At 46.7% G+C, this 25,551-nt stretch overlaps 1 protein-coding gene across 1 annotated transcript in view; it reads left to right on the forward strand.

The window, feature by feature from the left end:
• The first annotated feature begins 288 nt into the window (after positions 1 to 288).
• Positions 289 to 25,551, forward strand: part of CPNE6 (copine 6) — a 35,776-nt gene continuing 10,513 nt past the window's right edge. Inside the window, exons 1-9 of the mRNA XM_079951943.1 lie at positions 289 to 505; positions 6,478 to 6,638; positions 10,253 to 10,441; positions 12,573 to 12,647; positions 15,299 to 15,373; positions 16,491 to 16,574; positions 20,260 to 20,349; positions 21,473 to 21,571; positions 23,370 to 23,456. Coding sequence (XP_079808069.1) covers positions 6,486 to 6,638; positions 10,253 to 10,441; positions 12,573 to 12,647; positions 15,299 to 15,373; positions 16,491 to 16,574; positions 20,260 to 20,349; positions 21,473 to 21,571; positions 23,370 to 23,456 — 852 coding nt within the window. The 5' untranslated portion in view covers positions 289 to 505; positions 6,478 to 6,485. The remainder of the gene's footprint in view (positions 506 to 6,477; positions 6,639 to 10,252; positions 10,442 to 12,572; positions 12,648 to 15,298; positions 15,374 to 16,490; positions 16,575 to 20,259; positions 20,350 to 21,472; positions 21,572 to 23,369; positions 23,457 to 25,551) is intronic.

Genomic DNA, 25,551 nt, shown 5'->3' on the forward strand with positions numbered 1-25,551 from the left:
ACAGAAAGTGACTCAACTCCTTGGTTATTTCTCTCTCCCCTTATATATATCTATTTCCCCTGCATTTTAGAACAGTTTTGTGGGTTTTGTTTTTTCCACACGGGAACGACCAAGACTGCGCGGAGCGTCCCAAGCCCAGATATTTATTTTCCGCCCAGAAGCGCCTCTGATCTCTTCGCCCGCCTTGCGGAGCCAGAGGTGTCCCATCGCCGCTGCCACCGCCAGGCATGGCTCGGAGTGAGTGTGTGGCCTCCCCCGCCCTTACACTGCGGAGTCTAGGAAGGGGGTGGAGCCAGCGAAAGACATGGGATGGAGGGAACGTGACAGCAGCAGAAAAAGAGAGAGAGAGCGCGCACGAGACGGCAGGAGGAGCGAGGAGGTGGAGGGGAAAACGACAGAGCCACAACAAGGACTTGCCGGGGAGAAAGGAGCCGATCAGCAGGAGAGGAAGGAAAGGAAGAGAGCAGCCCAGAGGACCTTCCATCCTCCGCAGCCTTCTGCCAAGGTAACAGCTGCCTCGCCTCCTTCTGTCTCAGCCAGCCCTGCAGTGGTACCCAAGGAGAGCCATTTCCTCCGCCCACGAGGGATGCTCCGGGAGCTGTCCCTGGTGCTGAAAGGATGCTCTGCAGCGCACTGCCCTGTCTGCGCGGGTGCTGCTGCTGCTGCTGCGACCCGTTTGGCAGAGTTGTGTGTTGTTGCGCGTGTCCCGGGACCCCTCCCCCAGGAAGGGGTGCCCCTCGGGAGGGGGAGGAACCCCTTCCCACCTAGGAGTCCCTGTGGCTGCGCGTCTCTTTCCACGGGGCTGTGCCTGCTTATGTGTGCCTTCATGGGCTTCTCTGCCCGGATCGTGGCGCCTTCCCTGCCCCGCGCCTCCAGCCACGAGTCGGGTCATGCGTCGCACCGCCGTGCGCCCCCGTGTCTCGTGCGCCCGCCTGGGGCCAGTGACGTATGTCACAAACTTGGCATGTTTGTGCACCTTTCCCTCTGTTTTGGTGTTGCGCGAGCCAGTCCCTGTCCTGCGTGTGTCCGGCACTGCGATCCTGTCCATCTTTAGGCGATCCTAACCATGTGCGTTACGCATGCCCTCCTGCCTTGCAGGGCAGGGCTCAGCTGAGTTGCTGCCCTGGGTGTGGCAGGAACTGAGCCCTGGCTAGGCTTGCTCGCCCCTCTTCCGAGTCTCTCTCCTTGCCCACGGAAAGATTATGAAAACAACCCCTCCCCTCTCCTCCCTCCCTGTGTCCCAGTCTCTTTCGGTGCTGCGTGGAACTGCACTTAGTTTTTCTGTCTCCAGGCAAACCTTTCAGGATCACCCAAAGATTCGAAAGCAGGAGTTTGCAGGCAAAACTTTATTTAACTTAGACTATGGCCTGAACTCAGGCCGGGTTTTGCAAAAATATATTATTATTATTATATGAAAAGTATTAGACAGATTCTGGGAGGGTTCATAATCCTTCTCCTGAAAGAGTGAAAAAAATGGAGCCTCCACATTCAGTCGCAGTAGAGCTTTAGAAACAGACAACAACAAAATGCAGGGGATTATTACCACCTCTCTGGCCTGCTTGGGAGCACCTGGGATGTCTGGGTCTCCGTTCAGCAGGATCAGAAAGGGGTCCTATTCATGCATTCCTTGGGTGCAAGTTGGTGTGCTTTGTGACAACACTGCACAGCTCCATGGGGTGTCTGTTTCGCATTTTGTCAGGTCTCTTCCTCTTGTGTGTGTGCGCGCGCACTTTATGTCATTCCCCCTTTCTGATGCGGGTCCTTGTGATTTTGGGGGTCTCCACTGACCACACCTGCGCTGCCCCCTTCCCCGTGGCCACGTGGCTTCTCCCCACCTCCCACCGTGGCCTCCCTCTGCTTCTCAGAGACATACCGCCCCTTATTCCAATTGCTTGCTGTGGAGTCTCCCACGGTTTCGTCCAATCGTTGCCTTTTCAGCCGCGCAACAATCCAAGCTGAGAGGCGGCATCCGAGCCAGTGAACGAGGATTTGTGCCTGAGTCTTTCTGGACCCGGTTCAGCCCTTGATCCACTCTGTCAAACTGCCATCCGGTTTTGCACAGGTGTTGGTCTTATACACAGTTTGTGTGTGTGTGTGTGTGTGTGTGTGTGTAGTTTTCTTCCATGTGGGCTGCTCCATTTCACTGCATCTCTCCACATTCTGAGGTGTGTGGCTTGGCCATAGTTATTCTCCCAGTTGATCCTCAGCTTGTGTTACCCTCAAGTCCCTACCTCTGCATAGGGTGTGCCTGGACTTCGAATTGTGCAGTCCCAGCACCTTAGACATCACCTCCTTCAGGCCATCAGTTGTCAGTCACCTTGTGTGTTCCTCAACAGTGCTGGTGGGGTTGTCACATACCCTCAATCTATCATGTCCTTTGGGGAAAAGGCTCAGTGCTCAGTGCCAGAACAGAAGGTCGCAGGTTCGATCCCTGGCCCCTCCAGGAAGATTTGGGAGACGTTCCCTGCCCGAAATCTCAGAGAGCTGCTGGAAATCAGTGTAGACAGTATGGGGCTAGATGGACCAATGGTCTGACTCAGAATAAAGCAGTTTCCTATGTAGCTAACACACACTGCTGTGTAATCTTTGCTTGCCCCGGGCTGTGTGTACTCCACCAGCAAATGGGAGTTTTTTGGTCTACAAAGTGTACAAATTAAGTCAAATGACGTTTCATGGCGTTAACCTAGATTTCATCATTAGAGGTGCGTGAGTGCAAGCTTCGGGGTTCCATGGAGCTCTTTGGCAAGGCGATTCTGGGGTAGGGAAATGATTCTCCATGCAATGCCAAGATTTACTGGTGGGATTGACTGCCGCAAGCTGTTGTGCTGGCCTTGGAAATGGGATTTTTCCAATGATTGCATCAATGGAAATTAGCTGGGACAGTTAAGAGATTGTTATGCATTGGGGGGCAGCTGTGGTGGACAATTATAGGCCATCTCCCTCTGTCATGCCAGGCTCATGAGCTGCCCAGCAACACCTGACAGGCCTCTGGACCAATCCGGAGGAGCCTTTCCATTCTCATGAACTCAGCCTGACAAAGCGTTCTGTGGCCCTCCAAAGCTTGCATACCCAGACCCTAACTGAAACAGTTCCAATTGCAGCTACAACTGACCTGCTTTTAGCCTGCTGTGCTACACGCCTCATCTCTTGGTCCTTGAACTCTTTAGACGTGGTGCCATTTGGATGTTTCTTGAGAACATTTGCCTCCTTGCAACAAACTTGGTGGGTTGCCAGACTCTCTGCTTGGGCTAGGGCTGCCCTGTTCCTGTTAGGTTTCCAAAAAAATCTCCCTGGTGCTGCTGAGTTAGGCAGAACCTTCAAAGCCAAAAGCGGCCCAAGTTCCAAAGGCAACTGAGCATCCGCATGTTCCACACCAGCCTCTAAGAGTAGCAGATTGTGGAATTGCCACAGCACTGAAACTGCCCCCAAACAAGTCTTTTCATTCCAGACATGCTGATTCCCAGAAACTGCAATTGTGTTGTGTCTCTCAATGAGAAACTGCTCTGATCCTACCTCTGTTCGGTCAACAGAGCATAGGCGGAGTTCTGCAGTTGGATCAGGCCAAAGACCCACCTATCCCAGAATCCTTTTCTCACAGTGGCTGGCTTGAAGTCTATATGGAAAACCCGCAAGCACAACAGCCATCTCCCCTCCTGCGTTTTCCAACAACTAACATTCAGAGACTTCTCCTCCAGGAATTTGTCTAATCCTCTTTTAAAGCGATCCAATATGGCGGCCGTTGCTGCTTCATGTGGCAGTGGGTTCCACCGCTTATGCTCTGTGCGAAGAAGGAATTCCTTTTGTTGTCCGGAATCTGGTCCCGCTCAGCTTCCTTTGAGGACGCCCACGGGTTTCTACTCTTGTGGAAGAGGAAGAAAAAGCTCTCTTCCTTCACTTTCTCCACACTGTGCAGAAGTTTGAACATCTCATATCCCTTGCTTGCCATTCCCCCCAAAAAAACTATTAAAAAACCCCACCCAAATGTTGTAACCTTTGCTCAGAGGGAAATCGACATTACTTAAGGAGGTGGGGACTGGGAAGCACTTCTGGCCGTGTGCTTGGATCGTTCAGAGACACGACAATTTCCTTTTCACCCTGAGGAGTCGTGCCAGAACAGGGACTCATGCAGAAGTGCACAGAGGGTGCTCCTCTGTTTTCCCTCTCAGACATTTTACAGAACGAAGCTCAGCTCTACTTCCTTGGGGTATCTGAGTTTGGAGCAAGCATCTGAGCTCCTGGTCTCTGAGGGCCTGGTCCAATGCTCTAACTGCTATGCACACTGCTGCACAAATGCGCCCAAATCACACTGAGGCCAGTGTGGATGAACGATAGTGTCGTTTGGTGTAATGGTTAGAGTGTTGAACTACGACTCGGGAGACCAGGGTTCCGACCTGTACTCTGCCATGAAGCTCACTGGGTGACCTTGCCCATTCCCTTCCTCTCAGTCTCACCTACCTCGCAGGGCTGTTGTGGGGGGGGGGTCAAATGAGGAGAACGATGCACACTGCCTTGAGAAAAAAGTGGGATATCAGTGCAATAAATTATAACAATAATCTGAGAGTGCCATGGTACTTTCTGTTTAAATCCTTCGTCAGCCACTGTCATTCTAGGAAGGGGTTTTTGAACTAGGCGGAGATCTCTGCACACCAAATCAGTGTGCAGTCAGCCATGTGGTACAGCACACACACACACACACACACACACACACACACACACACACACAAAATACACAGACACCAAAATCTTCATGCATTTGGAAAAGCAGGACATGGGGGGAGGAGCCGAGCAGGAAGAAGAGGCAGCGAGCCAGGAAATGACATTTTTTCGTGCAGCCGAGGTTCCCTTATCACAGAACCTGAGCACTGGAGCAAAGCGCTGGTCCCCGGCGCATTAATGCGCGTCGCAGCGTCCGTAAAACCTTTTCCAGGAAATACTCAGTGGGCACAATTCCCCCTTCTTTCTTTTCTGCTGAGCCTGGCTGCGGTGCATCAGCGCAGGCTCCGAGCAAGCTTTGCTGGATCAGACCCAAGGCCTGCTTGGTCCAGCTTCCTGTTCCCCACAGCGGACAGCCGAGCATGACAGGGGGGCAACGGCATCCCTCTGCTGTTCTGCACTGTTCAGGGATAAACTGCTTCTAAACCTGGGGTTTCCATCTGGCCAGCTGGGATTTCTGTTTGTGCCTATCCCAGCTAATTCTGTATATATTTTTTGTACATAACTGAATATACAGCCACCGAGTCTTCGTGTTGTTATGAATGTGTGTGTGTGTGTTGCTTTTACAAATGCAAAGGTCTACGGCAGCCCTTGAAACTAGACCCACGGCGTCTGCTCAGATGTCCTCTCGCCCCCCCCCCCGGCTCTCTGCTCCTCCCCACACAGGCTGGAGCCTCTCGCTTTTGACCTGACTCAGGTCCCTAGTGGGAGCCAAACCAGCCGTCCAGGACGCAGTGTAATAAATCAGGGCTGGAGCTGACTCAGCAGCCTTTGGTCCCAGAAGCTCCCCTGCCAGTTTGGAACGTGTCAATATATATTTTCCTCCCAAAATTCTGCATCCCAAGCTGGAAGCAAGGTGGATGGTTAAGGGAGGGGGGCAGACTGGGGGAATGGGGTGGGAATCTCCATAACACCCCCCCACACCCCGACTTGAAAACCTAGAAGCTTCTTTTCAGTGCCATTTTTCTGCTCAGACCTCTGAGCGTGCACAGAGCGTCATTGTCGTTGCCAAATCCACCCCAGGTGAAATGTTGTGATTCTCACCCCCCCCACACACACAGGCCACCACCTTAGTTTGACTCACAGCACCCCCTCCTTTTAGCACCCCTTCAGATTGGTCCTCCGTCCCCTTCAGAGACTCTTATATGCAACTTCAACCCTCCTTTTTTGGCAAAAAAGGACCATTTTTTGATTGCCCACACCTCTGAAGAGCCCTGGCACTGCCCGAAACAGAATTTGAGGCACTTGGACGAAAAATGCTTTCTCTGAACTTTTACCTCGGTTTGTTTTTTTTGCTATGCGCTGGGGTTCCCAAAGGCATCTGTTTTCTACCTCGAAAGCTCAGCTGTGGGGAAGGATTTGAACAGAAGTGAAAAGGCCTTTCTGACCAAGCAGGGGAAGAGCCCGTTTCTCTCACTGGGGAGGAATTGCAGAGTTTCCCTACCCACCCCACAAGCCACGAATATATTTTGGGGGGACAGATTAGGTGGAAGATATTTCCAGATTGACACGCTCGATTCTAGAAACTGGCTGTGTGGAATGGACCATTCGGTACTCCCATGAGAATCTGGACATTTTCCATACCTCTCCTTTCTTATTGTCCTATTCCTTCGCTTGGATCTCTCCCAGTTCCATCCCTTCTTTCCCAACCACCCAGCTCCCCATTCCATTAAGCAATATCCTTCTGCTTGTGTCCGCCCACCAATCTCTTCCCCTTCTGCCCTTCTTCCTTTCTGCTCCCTTCGACCCCTTGACCCCATTCAGGACCCGCCATGTCGGAAGGGGTTGACTCTCAACCCGTGGCCCTGGGCGCCAGCCGAGTGGAGCTCAGAGTTTCCTGCTGGAGCCTGTCGGAGCGCGAAGATGCCCTCAAACCCGACCCATGTCTGGTTCTTCACCAGCTCAGCGCTGGACAATGGAGCGAGGTAAGAGCGCCGCATTCGACTGGGCTGATGACCTCTGAGGGTCCCTATTTTCTTTTCTTTTTAAAAATCCTTTTTTCTTGATTAAAAAACTTCCTGTTAATATATCCAATCATAATAATCCAATTAAAATAAAAAACTAAGATTAAAAAAAAGAGACCAAATTATAATTATTGATTTTTCGGAGCTCCCCACAGTCTGGACCTCTGAAGCATATCTCCACATCTCAGTTCTGCCTCTCCTTGTTGTTCCCATATTTCCCACATCTCGATTTTAACGCTTTAAAATTCTCCGTCCCTGGTTCCACGATTCTCAATCATGTCAAACATCATATATCCTTTCATCCGTCGAATACAGCTTTATTTGTATATACCTATTTTTCCAACTGCCTTTTTACCAGCGCAGCCGCCTCTGACTCCATTCCAATCCGGGATGTTGTCCAAGTCTGTTATCTGAAGTTTAATGGCGCAGCAACTCCCAATCATTAATTGTCCAAACCTTCCTTTTGAGCTTCATTCAACCAGTAACTTCCACATTAAATTGTTGGGCAAAACTGCTTGCAATATTGCAGTGTAAATAAACTGTATTCCTAGAGGCTGATTGGGGGTCCCTATTTTCCAGGGACATCCCTGATTTAGAGAAGCCGTCCCAGTTTCTGATTTGATCCTGGAATGTCCCGCTTTGCCTTAGGATGTCCCTGTTTTCCTTGGAGGGTATAGAGCTATCTGACTCCTGAGCCGACGGAAGGCAAACTAGAAGGTTTTTTAAATGTTTAATGTTTTATTATGTTTTTATATATGCTGGGAGCTGCCCAGAAGCTGGCTGTGGCAACCCAGTAACACGTGTGGCGTATAAATAGTAAAATTATCATGATGGAAGGGGACGTCCCTGTTTTCGTCAGAGAAATGTATGTGATGAGTGGGAACTGTATCACTTTGTTGCAGTGCGCAGGGCTTCCTGTTTAGATGTCTCTCTGTGCTTAAGGTTTCCCTCCCCCTTAATATTATCTGCAAATCTTGTGGGGTTTCCCCCAGATTCCCAATTCTGGCCATTGGTCATAGAATCATACAGTGGGAAGGTACCCCAAAGGACATCTAGTCTGACCCGCTGCAACGCAGTAATCTTTTTTGCCCAACATGGGGCTCAAACCCACAATCCTGAGATTAAGAGTCTCATGATCTACCGACTGAGCTATCCCGGTAGTGCGAGGCATTCGTTGAGGTTCCTGCACTGCAGCGGGTCAGACTAGATGACCCCGGGGTTCCCTTCCATCTCTGCAGTTCTATGATTTACGGTCCCTCACCTGTGCGTGGCTGATGCTTCTGTTTGCCTAGGTATAAACCCCACGCACGTCCACTCGACCACTCCGACCTGCAGATCAGGCACTTTTGCAAGCCCCACAAAACATTTATTCCGTGGCTGCAGGAACGCCACGAGTACCAATAGTAATAATATTGATTCGGACGCGGCAGCCGGTGCAGAATGCTTCAGCACAATTGCTGACAGGGGTGAGGCCTTGTCAGTATACAGCACCTGTGCTCAGAAATCTGCCACTGGTAGCCGATTTGCTACTTGGCTAAGTTCAAAGGATTACTTTTAGGATAAAAAACCCTTGAGATCAGTTTACCTGGAAGATCACTTGACTGTTTCAATCTACAGGATTGTTATTGCTACAGGTGAAACATCAGACCTGTTTCGCACCTGTCAGAAATCAATTTTAGTGTGGCAGCACCTGTACTTCGGAACTCCTTGCCACTTGATATCCCGCAGGTGCCTTCCCTCAACTCTCTTCGGCACCCGCTAAAAACATTTTTGTTTCAGCAAGCCTACCCAGATATTTAGAATGCCGATGTGTGTTTTAATCTGTCTAAAACTTTTTAAAAGGTTTTTAATAGTTTTAAACTGTTTTCACAGAGAGGTTTGTTGTTTTCGTAAACTGCTTTGAGGTGTGTGGGTTTTTTCAACGATCAAGCAGGGTATAAATATTATGAAATTAGTATTAATATTATCAGCAGCAGCATCTGACCTTCTGCTTATAAAGCACTCGGAGCAGATTTCATCAGAAAGAAAACCACAACAACACAAAGCACAGATTTAAAACATTGCCTTCTGAAAGCAGGAATTGATTTGTAAACATCCCTTTTGCTCCTTTTTCACCCATTATGATTATATCTGTAATACCAGCGATTTAAAAAAATGCTAACATGGCCATTTTCAAGAAGAACATTGGAAGGAAGTTGATTAGCTACTGGGATAAAATGTACCCATGGATTAGTATTTAAGCGAAAATTTTAGTACTGGGGAGAGGTAATAGATAGTTAATTCTTATAGCAGTTTTATTATTGTATTGCTTTTTAAAGCTGCCTTGAATTCTTTGGAGGTAAGATGACACAAACAGGGAATAAAAACAAGTTAAATTAGTTCAAAACGGCAGCTGGATCACATGTTAACTGGCTACTGAAAATTTCTGGCGAACTGGAAGAATAGAGATATGATTCCCTTAATCAATGGTTTGACAATATGACAATCTTGGCAATATATGAACGGACTGCCTGTAGACGCAGACTTTCTTTGGATAAATATAGTGATATTTGGAACGACTATACACGGCATATATTAGGTTACTGATGAATATATCTGTACTAGGATAATAAGACCAGACACGTCTGTTTACGAATGTACGGAAATGTGATTGTTTTCCTTTTGTTTCTATTTTCATTCGCCTTTTTTCCTTTTTCCTTTTTCCTTTTTTATCACTCTTTCGTTTTACGAATGAAATTCTTCTAATAAAATATTAATTTAACAACAACAACAAGAAGAAGAAGCTACGGATTTTTTAAAAAATGGCTTTCCATTTCTAGCTAAGAGCTTATCCAAACTAACCTTCCCTCCACATTTTCCAGGATGACCAGTGATTTAAAGTTCTCTGCCCAAGCACCGCTCTTTTTGAACTCTAGACCATGGGTAGGCAAACTAAGGCCCGGGGGCCGGATCCGGCCCAATCACTGCCTAAATCCGGCCCATGTACGTTCTAGGAATCTGTGTGTTTTTACCTGAGTAGAACGTGCCCTTTTATTTAAAATGCATCTCTGGGTTATTTGTGGGGCCTGCCTGGTGTTTTTACATGAGTAGAGTGGTGCTTTTATTGAAAATGCATCTCTGGGTTATTTGTGGGGCATAGGAATTCGTTCTTTTTTCAAAATATAGTCCGGCCCCCCACAAGGTGTGAGGGACAGTGGACCGGCCCCCTGCTGAAAAAGTTTGCTGACCCCTGCTCTAGACCTTCCCCTGCGAAAAGCAGCACAAAACCCCACACTCGGACACGAAGCGTCAGCGGGAGAAAAGGAAAGAGGGGGATAAGCCCTATGTCAGCCTCTGCCAATCTGAGGCTGATGGGATTTGTAGTCCAACACATTGGCAAGGCCCTGGATTGGCACGAGCCTGGTCTGAAGGTCCATTTTATAAGAAACCTGCTTCCTTTAGTGCTTAGCCTCATAGAATCAAAGGAGCATAGAAAGGCAGAGTTGGAAGGGCACCCCCAGAGCTCATCTAGTCCAACCCACTGAAAAACCTCCTCCCGAAACTCCCTCCTTCCCCCTTTCTGCCTCTCCTCCCAGGTGGGGCGCTCCGAGGTCCTCCGCAGTTCCCAGAACCCCGTCTTTGGTCATGTATTTGCCCTGGACTACTTCTTCGAAGAGATGCAGATCTTGAGGTTCGACGTCTTCGACGCCAATGGAGAGAGCGCCGAAAACGTGGGGTCCGAAACGGGGGTCCTTCTGGGCACTATCGAGTGCACCTTAGGCCAGGTAAGGATGGGGGGGTTAAACCTTTCTCTCGCTGTATTTTTGGGAAATAGAGGCCCAAACGTCAATTTATTAGGATTTCTCCAAAGGGTTGTGGGTGGGTGGGTGGGTGGGTGGGGAAGGGACAGTAGGAGCAGCAATGTCATTTGCCCAGGGGGCAACACCCAGGAAACTCATAGGCTTTGCTTGCTCCGGCAACCAAATGCGGCGATAACGAGGCTTTCAAGTTTCGCTGTGTGGTTTGCTCGTTTCACTTTTAAATAGGCAGCGTCGTTTCGTGCAGCTGAGGCACAATCTACGTGCCCGAGGTTTTGAGAACGCCAATAGTTAAAGAGTTGGTTTTCAAAACGTGTGTAAAATTTAATCATTTCACTATTTTGGAGCTAGAATAAATGATCAAAATAGTGTCTGATATGTTGGCGCAGAGGCTTCAACAGGTGTCTGACTTGTTTTCCGTTTCGTTTAAAGCTTTCTGCTTTTCCTTCGGTTGCTAAACACAGACGATCCATTCCTTGCTAAACACAGCTAATCCATTTCCTGTTCTGAAATTCCCAATTCCCTTTCAATATAATCAGTTACTAAAAAGGTAAAGGGACCCCTGACAGTTAAGTCCAGTCGCAAACAACTCTGGGGTTGCGGCGCTCATCTCGCTTTACTGGCCGAGGGAGCCGGCGTACAGCTTCTGGGTCATGTGGCCAGCATGACTAAGCCGCTTCTGGCGAACCAGAGCAGCGCATGGAAACGCCGTTTACCTTCCCGCCGGAGCGGTACCTATTCATCTACTTGCACTTTGAGGTGCTTTCGAACTGCTAGGTTGGCAGGAGCAGGGACCGAGCAATGGGAGCTCACTCCGTCACGGGGATTCGAACCGCTGACCTTCTGATGAGCAAGTCCTAGGCTCTGTGGTTGAACCCACAGCGCCACCCGCATCCCAATCAGTTACTAGGTTCCATTTATTTATACTAAACTCCTCTCCCTCCTTATGTGTGGCTGTTAGCTGAACAATATTTAAGTGTTCCAATACTTCCCTTACTAAAATCTGATCTATTAGGCTTCTGGTCTCCCCAAGCCTTTGGATAAAGGATTCCTGCTGGATTTATGATGCCTAAAGCTTGATCTTGCCGACTTCCTTCTAAATAGTTTAAACATTGGGGGAAGGGGGGCAGCTGATGTAATGCCCAGCTGATTTTCTAGAATAAACCCAGAAAGCTTTCTGCATGTTTAAACTCTTCTTGGGAATGTGGCTTGTATTTTTATGAAGCACCCTGAGATTTGGGGATGATGGGCGGCGTACAGATTTAATAAATAACAATAATAACAATTGCCCTTAGGCCCCGGATGAAGTGCAGCGTGCTAGCCACTCATGAGGGCTAGAAATTTGTTGGACGACTTTTTAAAAAGGAAAGTGGAAATTTCCAGGGAACTAAATCGTATGCTAGGTTTTGAACGCTGGGCAAGTTCTCTTGCCATATGCATGGGCTCGTTTGTGGACCTGTTTATTGAGCGTTCATTCAGATTTGCTTGTACAACGTTTGTGGGAATGTCAGATAATGCCAGCTATTCATTAATCCCCCAGTTTCCAGTGCATTTTCCCATCACTTTTGTTACTGCAAGAAGTCCGATGGCGGGATATTAATACTAATATTAACCAATATTAATTCTACAAGCTAAATTTGTTGGTATACAATCCGAGTCTCACCTGAAAACAGCAACCGTCTGGAAACCCCTGTAATTTGGGACAGGAAGACTCTTTCCACCTCCCTTTTCATTCTTTATTCTCCCTCCTTTCCTTTCTCGTCTCCTTCCTTCCTTCTCTCTTTCTCTTTCTCTCTCCTTCCTTCTACCATCCTTCCTTCTCGCTCTCTTTCTCCCCTTCTCTTCATCAGCTGATTTGTTTAGTGTTTTTAACTTCGATGTTTTAACGCATTACGAATATTTCCTGATTTTATGGTTTTTATCTTTTTTCGTAAACCGCTTTGGCCAAGAGGTGTATACATTTTAAACAAGTAACTCAGCAAATAAATATGTCACTCTCTTCCTTCCCCTGAAGCACAGTTAATTCTCTGCCCTTCTTTCCTTCCTTCCTCGCCTGCCTGCTTGCCTGCTGCCTGTGACTGAACTGCCGGCTCCCCAGATTGTCTCTCAAACCAAGGTCACAAAGCAGCTGCAGCTGACAAGCGGAGAGATTGTTGAGAAGTCAACCATCACGGTACAAAAATCGGTCGGCCGGGGTGTGTGGATGGCGGGGGGAGAAGGAGGAGGATGGGAGAGCCTGTTGAGGGACAAGGAAGGACAAAGACACTCAAATGACAGGCAGGAGACGAAGAGCCAGGAGGGAGCCTCTTTTCCATGTCTAGAGGTCAGCCTCGGAATCTGCGGGTCGCAAGAGCGCTCCTGAGCATGCACAGAGTGCAGTTGGCTACCTGGAGTCCGCTGGGGTTAGAATGATAGGATCACAGGTTTGTAGAGTTTGCAGTGATCTCAAGATTCATGCAGGAATCCCAACAGTGCAGGAATGGCAGATGGTCACCCAACCTCTGCTTAAAAACCTCCAAGGCAGCAGAGCCCACAAGCTCCTGAGGCAGACCGTTCCACTGTCAATCAGCTCTTGCTGTCAGAAAGGGGCAGGGCTTCACTTAAGCTGTGACGTTTGTTTACCAGACTGGCCAACCTTGCCAGGGGTGTTGCGAAGGAGATTGGACCAGAACACTCGGGAAATGCCGAATGATGAATGCCTTGCCGTTGCTTTTCCAAGGATCTGGTTTTTTTAAAATAATAATAATTTTTTATTTATACCCCGCCCGTCCCAGTTCAAAAAAACCAGGCTCAGGGCGGCTAACAACAAATTTAAAACAATTGATGCAACAAAAAACAGCATAAAATACAGTATAAAACGTGAATGACAATAAATTCAGAATTCAAAAATCAATTTAGATTATAAATTAACCAATAAACCAATAACCAATAAACATTAGATTATCACCAGGGCTAGCTGGCTAAATTAGTCCTATTTGGGCCAGCGAGGAGACCAGGGGAGGATTAGATGTGGGATCCCAGTGCGGGTAATCTTCATAAAAAGGGGAGGGGGAGGGAAGGAAGGGGAATAAAAGAGCAGGCTAAGTTCAAATTGAAAGCCAGGCGGAATAGCTCTGTCTTACAGGCCCAACGGAAGGAAGTTAAATCCTTCAGGGCCCTGCTCTCATGGGACAGAGCATTCCACCGGGTCGGAGTCATCACTGAGAAGGCCCTGGCCCTGGTGGACGATAATCTGACTTCCTTAGGGCCGGGGACCTCTAAACTATGATTATTCATGGACCTTAAGGTCCTCTGCGGGGCAGACCAGGAGAGGCGGTCCCGTAAATACGAGGGCCCTAAGCCACAAATGGCTTTAAAGGTCAAAACCAGCACCTTAAACCTGACCCGATACTCCACCGGGAGCCAGTGCAACTGGTAAAGCACTGGGTGAACATGCTCCCATGGCAGGGACCCCGTGAGGAGCCTCGCTGCAGCATTCTGTACCCTCCTGTCGAGAAACTAGGCAGTTCCCAGCCAACGCAGGAACCTGCTATATCCTGAACCAGACCACCAACCCATCTAGCTGAATGTTGCACACACTGACTGACAGCAGCTCTCTGGGATTTTTGGCAAGAGTCTGTCCCAGCCCTGCCTGCAGAGGCTACTGGTTTTTGAACCCGGGACCCCCTGCATTCAAGGCAGAGGCTCTACCCTTTAGCTACAGCACTTTCTCTCCCCACTGGAGGCCCAGGGAGCTAAACTTCCTTGTTCCAGCGCACCAGGAGGGTTGCACCTTTTACTGTGGGTCTGGCCAGCACATCTGCAGTTGCCAGTTGTTGACATAATACTCCTCAGGCAGAACGTTCGCATCGCCTCTCGTCCCCTCAGACACCGGCTTCACCGGTGCAAGTCCCCCCAGTTTATCTATTGCACATTTAAACTATATATTTTAATGTTTCGATGGGATTTCTTTACTGCGTATTTTAATTATGGGTGTCCTGCACGTAAACACTCAACTAAAAGTAGAAATTGCAGGAAGATTTTGACAGATTCTTCAGAGCGCTTGAGAGCAAAAGAAAGTAATTTAAAAGAACTGTTGTTGAGACATTTCGTTCCAAATCTGCTAGACGGAGCCGGACAGAGGATAATGACAGGGGGGTGTCCTACCTCCCCCCAACATAAAATAAATCCTGGGTGTTGAATGCTTGTCAGATTGGTTTTTAAACATGGAAACTGTTGACCTGTCTTGGCATTCAGTGGCGTGCAAATTAATTCAGCTGTCGTTTCTCAATATGGGCAGGAATGGAATATAGGAATATAAATGAGTTGGGTGAATCTGGTGCCTCGGAGTCCGAAGGAATTTTTGCCCTGGCTGCCTGGCCATAACCTCAATTTCCACCCACCTCTGGAGCTTGGCTTACTTACACGAGGCTTCTGGAATCACCTGTTCTGATTTCCGGAGCCAAGATAGCCTGCTCATGGTGTGCTTGTTTGTTTTGCATTACGCTGTTAGCCTGCCTTTTCCCAAAGAGATCGTGGCTCCCCCCTCCCTCATTTCCCTCATTTCCCTCCTTTACAACACCCCTGCAAGGTAGGTTATCTGAGAGATAATGACCGACTAATGGTCAGCCGCTGAGTTTTTGAACATGGGTATATAGCGACTCTCCTATATTTAAGCACAGTCTATGGGGAGCGGGAACAGGGCCAGTGCCAGGGGTTTGGGGGGGGGGCATTTGGCACGCTGCAAGTTTGTTTACGGTAGTCAGAAGGCCTGTGTTCAAGAAAACAGAATAAATGCTTGGAGATGTTTATCCACCTGGGACTTGTATCTCCTTGTCTCCGCAGATTGAAGCGGAGGAGGTTTCCAGAACCAACGAGTTTGTGCAACTGGAATTTCATGGACAGGAGCTGGACGACAAGGTAGGTAAAAAGCAAAGTGCCAGCCTTGCCAAAAAAAAGTGGTTTTTCGAGTTCCACAGAACTCTTCTTCACTTTGAGAAATGTATTCAGTGGTCTGTGTTTGCCTGAGCTTGAGTCTGGACTAAGGATTCTGAGCTCCTGTGTTCTGATTCGATACATGACGTCCAATCGCAGAACATTACAGGATTTGGGCCTCTGCCATTGGCCCTTCAACTCTGAGTCGTGATTCGCAGTTTGGAAGTTTAGACAGCCAATCACGTTGGGAGTGGGAGTGGCTCAGGCTTTCAGAAATGTATATAGGCAGTTGCTTTGCCTCTGTTTCCCAGCAATGCAGTTCAATAAAGGTTCTTGCTGTTATCACTGTGTCTTGCCTTGTGGGAACCCACCTACACTTCACTGGAGACAAGGATGGGGTGCTAGGCTAGGTATGCAGCCCTGGCTAGCTTCCACAAGCTGAAATCACAGACTGCAGCTATAAGGCAGATCACACAGAGCAGAGCTCTGTGGAACCCGAAAACTGGCCACATTTTGAGGTGTTTGGAGTTGGTCCAATAGACAGGATTATCTCATCAATCATACATTTCTAGAGGTGGAAGTGGAGAAAGGGGGAGATTTGGTCGCCTGTTAGGTATATTTGCATAAAGTCACACTAAAATCCTGATGAATGTTCGCAAGGACACTTTTTAAAAAAATCACAAGCTGAATTGATGTGTTTACTGATTTAAATAAGCCCTTGATGTATGCTAGACCATGGATCTTTTGAGTTAATTCTTGAAACACTGTAAAGAAAACATAAAGGAGAAAGAAATGGTTAAGATTATCAGTATGCCTCGTTATTGAGCTGTCTTAAGCTGGTTATGCTAATGACTCAGCCTCTACATCTGCTTTCCTTCGTTTCATTTTTCGTTTGTACTTTCAAAAAATTTTTTAATAAAGACTTTAAAAAGAAAGAAAGAAAGCTGATGTGGAAATCTGGAGAAATGAATGTAAGACTGGGAAAATGAGAAGCTGATAGAAACTGAAATTGACTGATTAAGCCCCCCATCCCTAGCTGAACGTCAGCTCTGCCTTGACCCATAGCATTCAGACGACTGAACCCTCTCCCTGATCCTTGTAGGATTTCTTCAGCAAATCCGATCCTTTCTTGGAGATCTATAAGGTCAACAGCAACGAGAAAGAACACCTGGTCTGGAGGACAGAGGTGAGCTATTATGGGCTGCATGGCGTGCTTAGCGGCAGAGGACTAAGGGGGAGTTTTAGGAACTGGCTGCTTTTAATGAGGGGTCTGGTTCTGTGCTGTATATGCAGTTTTAATTCTATTAATGCTTAATCATTTTTTAATGCCCCCCCCATATCTTTAGCTGTTCTTGTTTTATCTTTAAGCCGCCTTGAGTCCCTGTCAGGGGAAAAGGCACAGTGTGTGTTTGGTTTATATATATAGGGATGCGGGTGGCGCTGTAGTCTAAGCCACTGAACCTCTTGGGCTTGCCGATCGGAAGGTTGGTGGTTTGAATCCCCGCGACATGGTGAGCTCCCTTTGCTCTGTCCCTGCTCCTGCCAACCTAGCAGTTCGAAAGCACGCCAGTGCAAGTAGATAAATAGGTACTGCTGTGGCGGGAAGGTAAACGGCATTTCCGTGCGCTCTGGCACTCGTCAAGGTCCTCCGTGTGCCAGTAGCAGTTTAGTCCTGCTGGCCACATGACCTGGAAAACTGTCTGTGGACAAACACTGGCTCCCTCAGCCTGAAAGCGAGATGAGCACCGCAAACCCAGAGTCGCCTTTGACTGGACTTAACTATCCAGGAGTCCTTTACCTTTACCTTTACTTTTACCGTGTGCGTGTGTGTGTATTTCAAGAAGTAAAAATCTGAACACAAAGAAGTTGTTGAGCTTCTTTTTTTAAATAACTCCCCAAAAGGCACTTTCTGGTTCTGTTGGCAAAAACAGCTTTTTTTGAAATCCCCCCGCCCCACTAATTCTGCCACTTGAATCCTGGACAATCCAAAAAAATCTGGATGTATGTCAACCCTATAATACTGCAATCATCATCTTCAGATTCATCCATGGACTGGGAAGATGAAATTGTGCATGGGTCAGGTGGAGAAGAATGACTTGAAGGCAGGGTGTGTGTGATAGGACCATGAGGAGAAGATGCTTTCAGGCAGCGGGAAAAGAGGTTTGGATGTTTGGGTGGTCAAACCGTTGAAGGCTAATGGATCCATATTAACCAGTTGCATTGGCATTAACAGAGTCTTTGCCAAAGACAGCAGCTGCCAGACAACCTTTGAATCAGAATTTCTTTTCCCACGCAATCTGCCGTGGAGACACAGCCACTGAGCTGATCCACACATAGCTTTGCCTCCTCCCCTTTTAAGTATGGGAATATGAATATAAGAGGAGTTCTTTAATCTCAGTCACTGAGAGGTCATATTTGCCCATCAGTTGGGCAGCATGATGTACCCAGTTTTTAAGGGGTAATCCATTTGAGAGCTCAATCAGGCATTTTTTTGGTAGCCTAGTGTTGTCCATCTGTTGAACTCTAAACCAGTAACAGAGAATTCTTTTATCCATTTGGCTCTCTATGCTCAACATGCGAGTTTCCAACCTGACCATGGCAGATTGCACATCTTTGGGTAAACCTAAAAGAACTCTTAAAAAATAATTCTGTGGCGGTTCCAGACCGGAGACCTTTGAGGTACCCCAAACCTCTGCACCATATAAAATCTGGGTCATTGTTTTTGCTTTATACACAGATAGAGCTGGGTTGACCAGATTTCCACCTTTACAGGCAGCGAATTTCAGAATGGCTTTTGCTGATTTAAAGGCTTGCAATTTAATATTGGATAGCTGTGTATTCCAAGATGCCGTTTCTGAATAAATCAATCCCAGATATTTAAACGTATTTACTTGGTTTATGATGTGTTCACCCAGGTGCCAAACATGCTTTTTAGAACACTTCCCAAATACAATGACCTGCACCTTATCATAGTTTATAGATAAAGCATTCCTCGTGCAATATGAACTTAATTTTGCAAGCAGCCGTCTCAGGCCCACCTGGGTTCTAGATATAAGTACTAGGTCATCATCTATGGACTGGGAAGGTGAAATTGCGCATGGATCAGGTGGAGAAGAATGACTTGAAGGCAGGGTGTGTGTGATAGGACCATGAGGAGAAGATGCTTTCAGGCAGCGGGAAAAGAGGTTCGGATGTTTGGGTGGTCAAACCGTTGAAGGCTAATGGATCCATATTAACCAGTTGCATTGGCATTAACAGAGTCTTTGCCAAAGACAGCAGCTGCCAGACAACCTTTGAATCAGAATTTCTTTTCCCACGCAATCTGCCGTGGAGACACAGCCACTGAGCTGATCCACACATAGCTTTGCCTCCTCCCCTTTTAAGTATGGGAATATATAAGATTAGGGACATAGGAAGTTGCCCGACCCTAAACCCAGACCCTTTTGGTCCATCTAGTTCAGTGTAGTTTACTCTGACTGACAGCAGCCTTCTTAAGTAAGTTGGCAAACATTTGCAAAACAATAGCAGCAGCAGCAACAACACGGCTAAGGTTGTTGTTACTGGTGGTGCTGGTTTACCGTATTTTTTGCTCTATAAGACTCACTTTTTCCCTCCTAAAAAGTAAGGGGAAATGTGTGCGCATCTTATGGAGCGAATGCAGGCTTCACAGCTATCCCAGAAGCCAGAACAGCAAGAGGGATTTCTGCTTTCACTGCGCAGCGATCCCTCTTGCTGTTCTGGCTTCTGGGATTCAGAATATTTTTTTTCTTGTTTTCCTCCTCCAAAAACTAGGTGCGTCTTGTGGTCTGGTGCATCTTATAGAGCGAAAAATATGGTATATTATCTCAGTTTGTTCCACGGTTTCCCCACAAGGATTTTCACCCAAGTATTTATTTTCTTTTACTTAACAAAATCCATGTACCTCTTGATTGTACTCAACCCTCTTAAGCAGTTTACAAGACATATTAGAGGTTTCGATCAAAAACAGTTAACAACACATAGAGAGATAATTTAAAATGAACAGTAAACAGTGTTTTAATCTTGTTTTTTTTATGCTGCAAACAGCCCTGAGATCTATGGGTGAAGGGCAGTATATGAAATAAATAAACAAACAAAAGGGGTTGAAACTTAACATCTATGTGTCTGGTTAGGCTTGCCTAGGCAAAAATGTTTCTAAAAAATACAGTGAAGGCTCCTGCTTGATAATTATAAGCAGTGAGTTCCAAAGTGCTCATTCTAGCACACGAAAAGGTTGATTTCTTGCAACTGCAGAACAAGTACCTTATTTACTTGAGTCTAAGGCGCCATTGCATCTAATGCACGCCTCAATTTTCAGAACCTTGAAACCAAAAAAGTATTTGCTGGCGAACACAAATGTGGCATCAAATCTAATGCGCACCTTAATTTATGCATTGTAATTTGGTCCCCCAAAAGGTGTGCATTACATTTGAGTAAATACAGTATTTTGGGGGCTTGTAACAGTGCCAGTTTTGCAGATACGGTGTACAACAATAAGGACTAGAAGAAACTTGGTACGTTCAAAATGTTAATGACAATCACCCAGCAAGATGAGAAAGCAGCAGATACAGTGCTTAAACAAGCCGCTTCATGTAAGATAAGAGTCTCAAGGTCCAAACCAAAACATCCTGGCAAGGCTAACTCGACAGAACTCTCTGTGAAGGGTATCCTGGAATTTAGGTGCAGCCACCAAAAAGTCCCCGTCGCTTTATGCTGGCCTGGGCAGGAGAGTAGAGATCCATTTTGGGGAGAGGAAGTTGTGCGATGTGAGTGACAGGAGGACGGGAACGTCTTTGGTACCAGTTTGTGGGTCTACTTGATTTTTGTGCATTTCCCTTCCCATCATGCACCAGGTGGTGAAGAACAACCTGAGCCCCCGATGGCAACCTTTCCGTGTCTCCCTGCAGTCCCTGTGCAGCTGCGATCCGGGGAAAACCATCCGGGTGAGCTTCCTCTGGAGCACGGGAACTCCAGGAGAGTCAAAGGGGTGGGGTTAGGGCAGGGGGTCAAGGACCTATGGGGAAACAGGGGCACATTGGGACCCAGGCGCCCAGGGTAAAAATAATGTTATTTTTATTTTTATTATATTTATATAGGGATGTAATAGGGGTAGCATATTTCAAAAAGTAAAATTCCTGACACCCGTTGAGCTTTTTTTGGGAAACCATGCATTCGGGTTTTCCCTGACATTTTGCCAATTCCTCCTTGATGCCAGTTCTATGCCCGAAAACCAGGACTTGTCAGGAATTTTCCTAATTTATGGCAAGCCTAGGCTATAAGGTGGCATGGTGTTATATACCACCCTGGGATATTTTGATGAAGTGAAACATATAAATTTAATAAATAATAATAAGTTATAATAATAATAAATAATGGCTGGACTCTCTCTGTGTGTGCATGTTTCTGTGTGTTGCATTCACAATTTCAGGTGTTGGGACAGGTATAAATAAAATTCTTCTTCTTCTTCCCATCTTAAGCACACTTCCACAGGGGATTAGAACCCATTGCACTTAAGTCCATATGCTTAGGAACGTTTGCGTAAACTTAGCTGAGCAAAGAGCATTCAATTAAAATTAAATTAACACGTTCACATTCTTTCAGTACAGTGGTACCTCGGGTTAAGAACTTAATTCGTTCCGGAGGTCCGTTCTTAACCTGAAACTGTTCTTAACCTGAAGCACCACTTTAGCTAATGGGGCCTCCTGCTGCTGCCGCTCCCCGGAGCACGATTTCTGTTCTCATCCTGAAGCAAAGTTCTTAACCCGAGGTACTATTTCTGGGTTAGCGGAGTCTGTAACCTGAAGCGTCTGTAACCCGAGGTACCACTGTATTGTGTTAGCCTTTTCTTCTGGGTTTAGAAGCCACGGGCAATTAGAACAGACAGTTTCAATCATTCTGGGTCTCACATCGGGATTTCCCATAATACTGATGGGACTTGAACTTGTTTGTTGCATTTTTTTATTTTATTTTTTGGTGGGAGGCAGACAAACCACAGGAGCAGGTATCCCCAGGGCGCCTGGTTCCCGTTTCCAGCCTCTCACCTGCTTTCTCCTCTTCTCCTCCTAGTGCATCATCTACGACCACGACTCCAGCGGGAAGCACGACTACATCGGCGAGTTCAGCACCACTTTCCAGGAGATGCTTCAGGCTTCCTCGGGGGATGAGGTAGTTTGAACGGTCAGCCGGGATGCCCAGGGGTGTGGGGCAGCGAGGAAAGAGGAGAAGAGCGAGGACAGGCCTTGCGTGAAAACGGAATTTGGTGACGGCCCCTTAGTTATGGGAGGGGGCGTGTCCTGTGCGAGAGGGAGGCCATGCCCACTTTGGGGCACGCCCACTGCTGATATGCGGCAGGTGAGCTGTGGCTGAATGGGGTCCCCGTCCCAAGAAGGCCAGCTAACTCTGGTTTAAGCCTTGAAGTCTAACACCTGTACAGTGGTACCTCGGGTTAAGTACTTAATTCGTTCCGGAGGTCTGTTCTTAACCTGAAACTGTTCTTAACCTGAAGCACCACTTTAGCTAATGGGGCCTCCTGCTGCTGCCGCTCCGCCGGAACACGATTTCTGTTCTCATCCTGAAGCAAAGTTCTTAACCTGAAGCACTCTTTCTGTGTTAGCAGAGTGTGTAACCTGAAGCGTATGTAACCCGAGGTACCACTGTACTGGCAAATGCCGGAATCCAGGAATCTTTGACTGCAGAAATCTTCCCAGTCCTTTTCTCCTTGCCCCCAATAATCCTGGAAAATGTGTATTTTTGGGGGGCGGATACGATGCCAAGGGATGCAACAGAGGTCGATCAATACTGTGGTTTGGAGGAGAGAGACTGGTTGGCGTGTAGGTGCCCAAACATCTGCATGGCTGGGTCTATTACTGTGCAAAGGCCAGAGTCACACTGGTTGCTCCACCCCTTTCCTTCAGGCCCCGCCCCCTCTGCCCTGGCCCCGCCCCCTCTGGCAAGCGCCTCTGCCGTTCTTGGGCAGAGAAGTTTCCCCGCTCTGGCCCAGGTGCCCTGTTTGGGAGCGCGCCAGAAGCATCTGTTCCCTCCTTTGGCACAATGGGTCAATGCGTCTGGCTGTTAACCAGAAGGCTGGCGGTTCGAGCCCACCTGGGAACGGCTGTGGGCAGGATTCCTGCATTATTCTACATTATTCTACATTTGGTTGGGAGCCGCCCAGAGTGGCTGGGGAGACTCAGCCAGATGGGCAGGGTATAAATAAGAAATTTAAGGACTATCTACAAAAATATTGTAAATTGTATGAATGTTAAGAAAGATGTAAGATTAGCAAAAACACGGCTCCAACAAACTAGTTATAAAGAATATAAATTTAAATTTAATTGGTAGATGAAAAGATAAATTTTGGATAAGTAATATTTTATGATTAAGCTTCAATAAGAGTATGTTAAATCCCAAAATTTGAGACATTAAATATTGGAAAATTATATTATATGAATTAAATTAAGTTAATAATTTGCTGGTAAAATCTATGTTTAGAAAGCAGGAACAAGAGATGTGAGGAAGTCCAAAGTTGAGAATGAAATGTGGATAATGGAAAATATTTTGTTATTATGTATGTTTTTTATTGGTTATACAAAAATTTAATAAATATTATTATAAAAAAAAATTATTGTTGTTGTTGTTGTTGTTGTTATTATTATTATTATAATATTCTGCCTGCTTCGCCAGCTCGAGGAGCAGAGCGGTGGCCTCTGTGAGCCCCTGGATAGATCCAGCAAGGCTCTCCGTTGACTCTGGTGGTCTGTGTAATAATAATAATAATAATAATAATAATAATAATAATTTATTTATACCCCACCCATCTGGCTGGGTTTCCCTAGCCACTCTAGGCGGCTTCCAACAAAGTATTAAAATACAGTAGTCTGTTAAACATTAAAAGCTTCCCTAAAGAGGGCTGCCTTCAGATATCACGTGGTGCTCAGAAAACCCTGTATCCCTTCTCTCCTGGCAGGTGAAATGGGAATGTATTAACCAGAAATATCAAGAAAAGAAAAAGCATTATAAGAACTCTGGGTATATCGTCCTCGCTCAGTGCAAGGTAAGTCGGCGGTCCGGAAGTCGTCATTATCGTATCACACAGACAATCTAGGGAATTGTTGCCTGCCCTGAGAGACAATGGAGTGCGCCTCTGGGGGTGAAGCCAAGCTGCTGCGTTGCAGCACCAAAGTGGCTTCCTTGGGGCACAAGCCTGGGCAGTGTGTCTGGAGGTCCTGGGTTGCCAAGGCAACAAGACCCCCTACTCTCGGCTTGGCTGATGTGGTCCAACAGAAAACAGAGCAAGACGTTTGGCACCAGCTTGGCTGCAGGAGTTGCCGGAAGGAGGCAAACAAGGCTCCATCCAACCATCTTAGGGACTCCATTTCGGATCTGAGTAGGGTTTACTCCTTAGCCCTTTCATCCGTAGATATCCCACAAAACAGTGGAGGTTTAGGACCAGAGTTTTCCTTCTCCTAGGTGGGCTCCCTTTCCAGGTGGACGAGCCCCATCTGCCCCTCACTTCCCTCTACAAGACATGTAGAAACCACCTTTAAAAAAAAAAAAATTAATCATTTTTTCAATACAAACAACAACCACAAAAAACACATACAACAAAAACCACAAGATTTAACACAATTTAACATAGAAACCACCTTCTTTACCATGGGTAGGCAAACTAAGGCCCGGGGGCTGGATCCGGCCCAATCGCCTTCTCAATCTGGCCCACAGACGGTCCGGGAATCAGCATGTTTTTACATGAGTAGAATGTGTCCTTTTGTTTAAAATGCATCTCTGGGTTATTTGTGGGGCATAGGAATTCGTTCATTCCCCTCCCCCCCAAAAAATATATAGTCTGGCCCCCCACAAGGTCTGAGGGACAGTGGACCGGCCCCCTGCTGAAAACGTTCGCTGACCCCTGTTCTTTACCATCAGACCCATTCTTGGTCGCCTCCACTCAACCAATTTTTGCATGCAGAGGATGTGGTCTAGGGAATACTGAGCGTTCGAAAACAACTCCCCCCCAAAAACCAGGCAATTGCCTTTGAAGTTCTTAAGCTGGGAAGCGCTTAATTAGTGCAAAGCGATAAAAGCCTTTGGTGATGCTCTTGAGAACCTCAGCAATTGCAAACCTTGCCCTCTTCCTAAAATGTTGGTTCTGTTTTCAGGAACAGATGAGTCAAGTTGCTGGGTATTGTTTGGGTGGGCAGCTGCTGGAGCCTCAGTGCAGAACCGGGGATTGCTTCATCCACCAGGGCAAGGGAGCTGGACCTTTGGGGTTCCATCACTCCCATCTAAACAATATATTTTTCATAAGACGCCTGAAAGAAGGCAAGGATAGTTCCTGCAAAACTTCTACTGGCAGGGAGTTCCACAGGGTGGGATCTGCCACACTGAGTCCCTAGGGAAGGCTGACCAAATCTCTCTCTCTTTTTTTTTTATTACTTTTTTTTACAATTTTTTCTTTTACAAATTAATCAACATAACCATATTCTCCAATTTCCAATTTTTTGACTTCCACCAGCTCCTCCATCAATCCTCATATTTTATATTTGTTACGCATTTCCTTTGTAATATATTGCCAGTTAATAATATCCTTTCATCTCTTTTTCTTTTTACAATACCCTTTAACATCACAAAGCCTCTTTGAAACCGACTAGCGTTGTCTGTTCATCACATATATTTTCCAGATAAATCGTAAACTTTCTCCAGTCCTCAGTGAACTTGTGATCTTTCTGGTATCTAATTTTCCCAGTCATTTTGTCCAATTCTGCATAGTCCATAAGTTTCATTCTCCACTCTTCCACTGTCGTTACCGGTAATTCCTCTTGTTTCCATTTTTAGGCCATTAAAATTCTTGCCGCAGTCACTGCATATTGAAAAAGTTTGTAATCACTTCTATTAATCTCTCTTCCTGTAATTCCTAGCAAAAAGGCTTCTGGTTTTATGTAAGCCGCCCAGAGTGGCTGGGTAGGACCAGCCAGATGGGCAGGGTATAAATAATAAATTATTATTATTATTATTATTATTATTATTATTATTATTATTATTATTATGGTTTCTTTACAAATGTGTATTTGAACATCTTCTTCAACTCGTTATATATCATTTCCCAGAAACCCTTAACCTTCTTACATTCCCACCACATATGGAAAAAA

The sequence above is a fragment of the Podarcis cretensis genome (assembly GCF_951804945.1).
Source record: "Podarcis cretensis genome assembly, chromosome: 13".
NCBI lineage: Eukaryota > Metazoa > Chordata > Lepidosauria > Squamata > Lacertidae > Podarcis > Podarcis cretensis.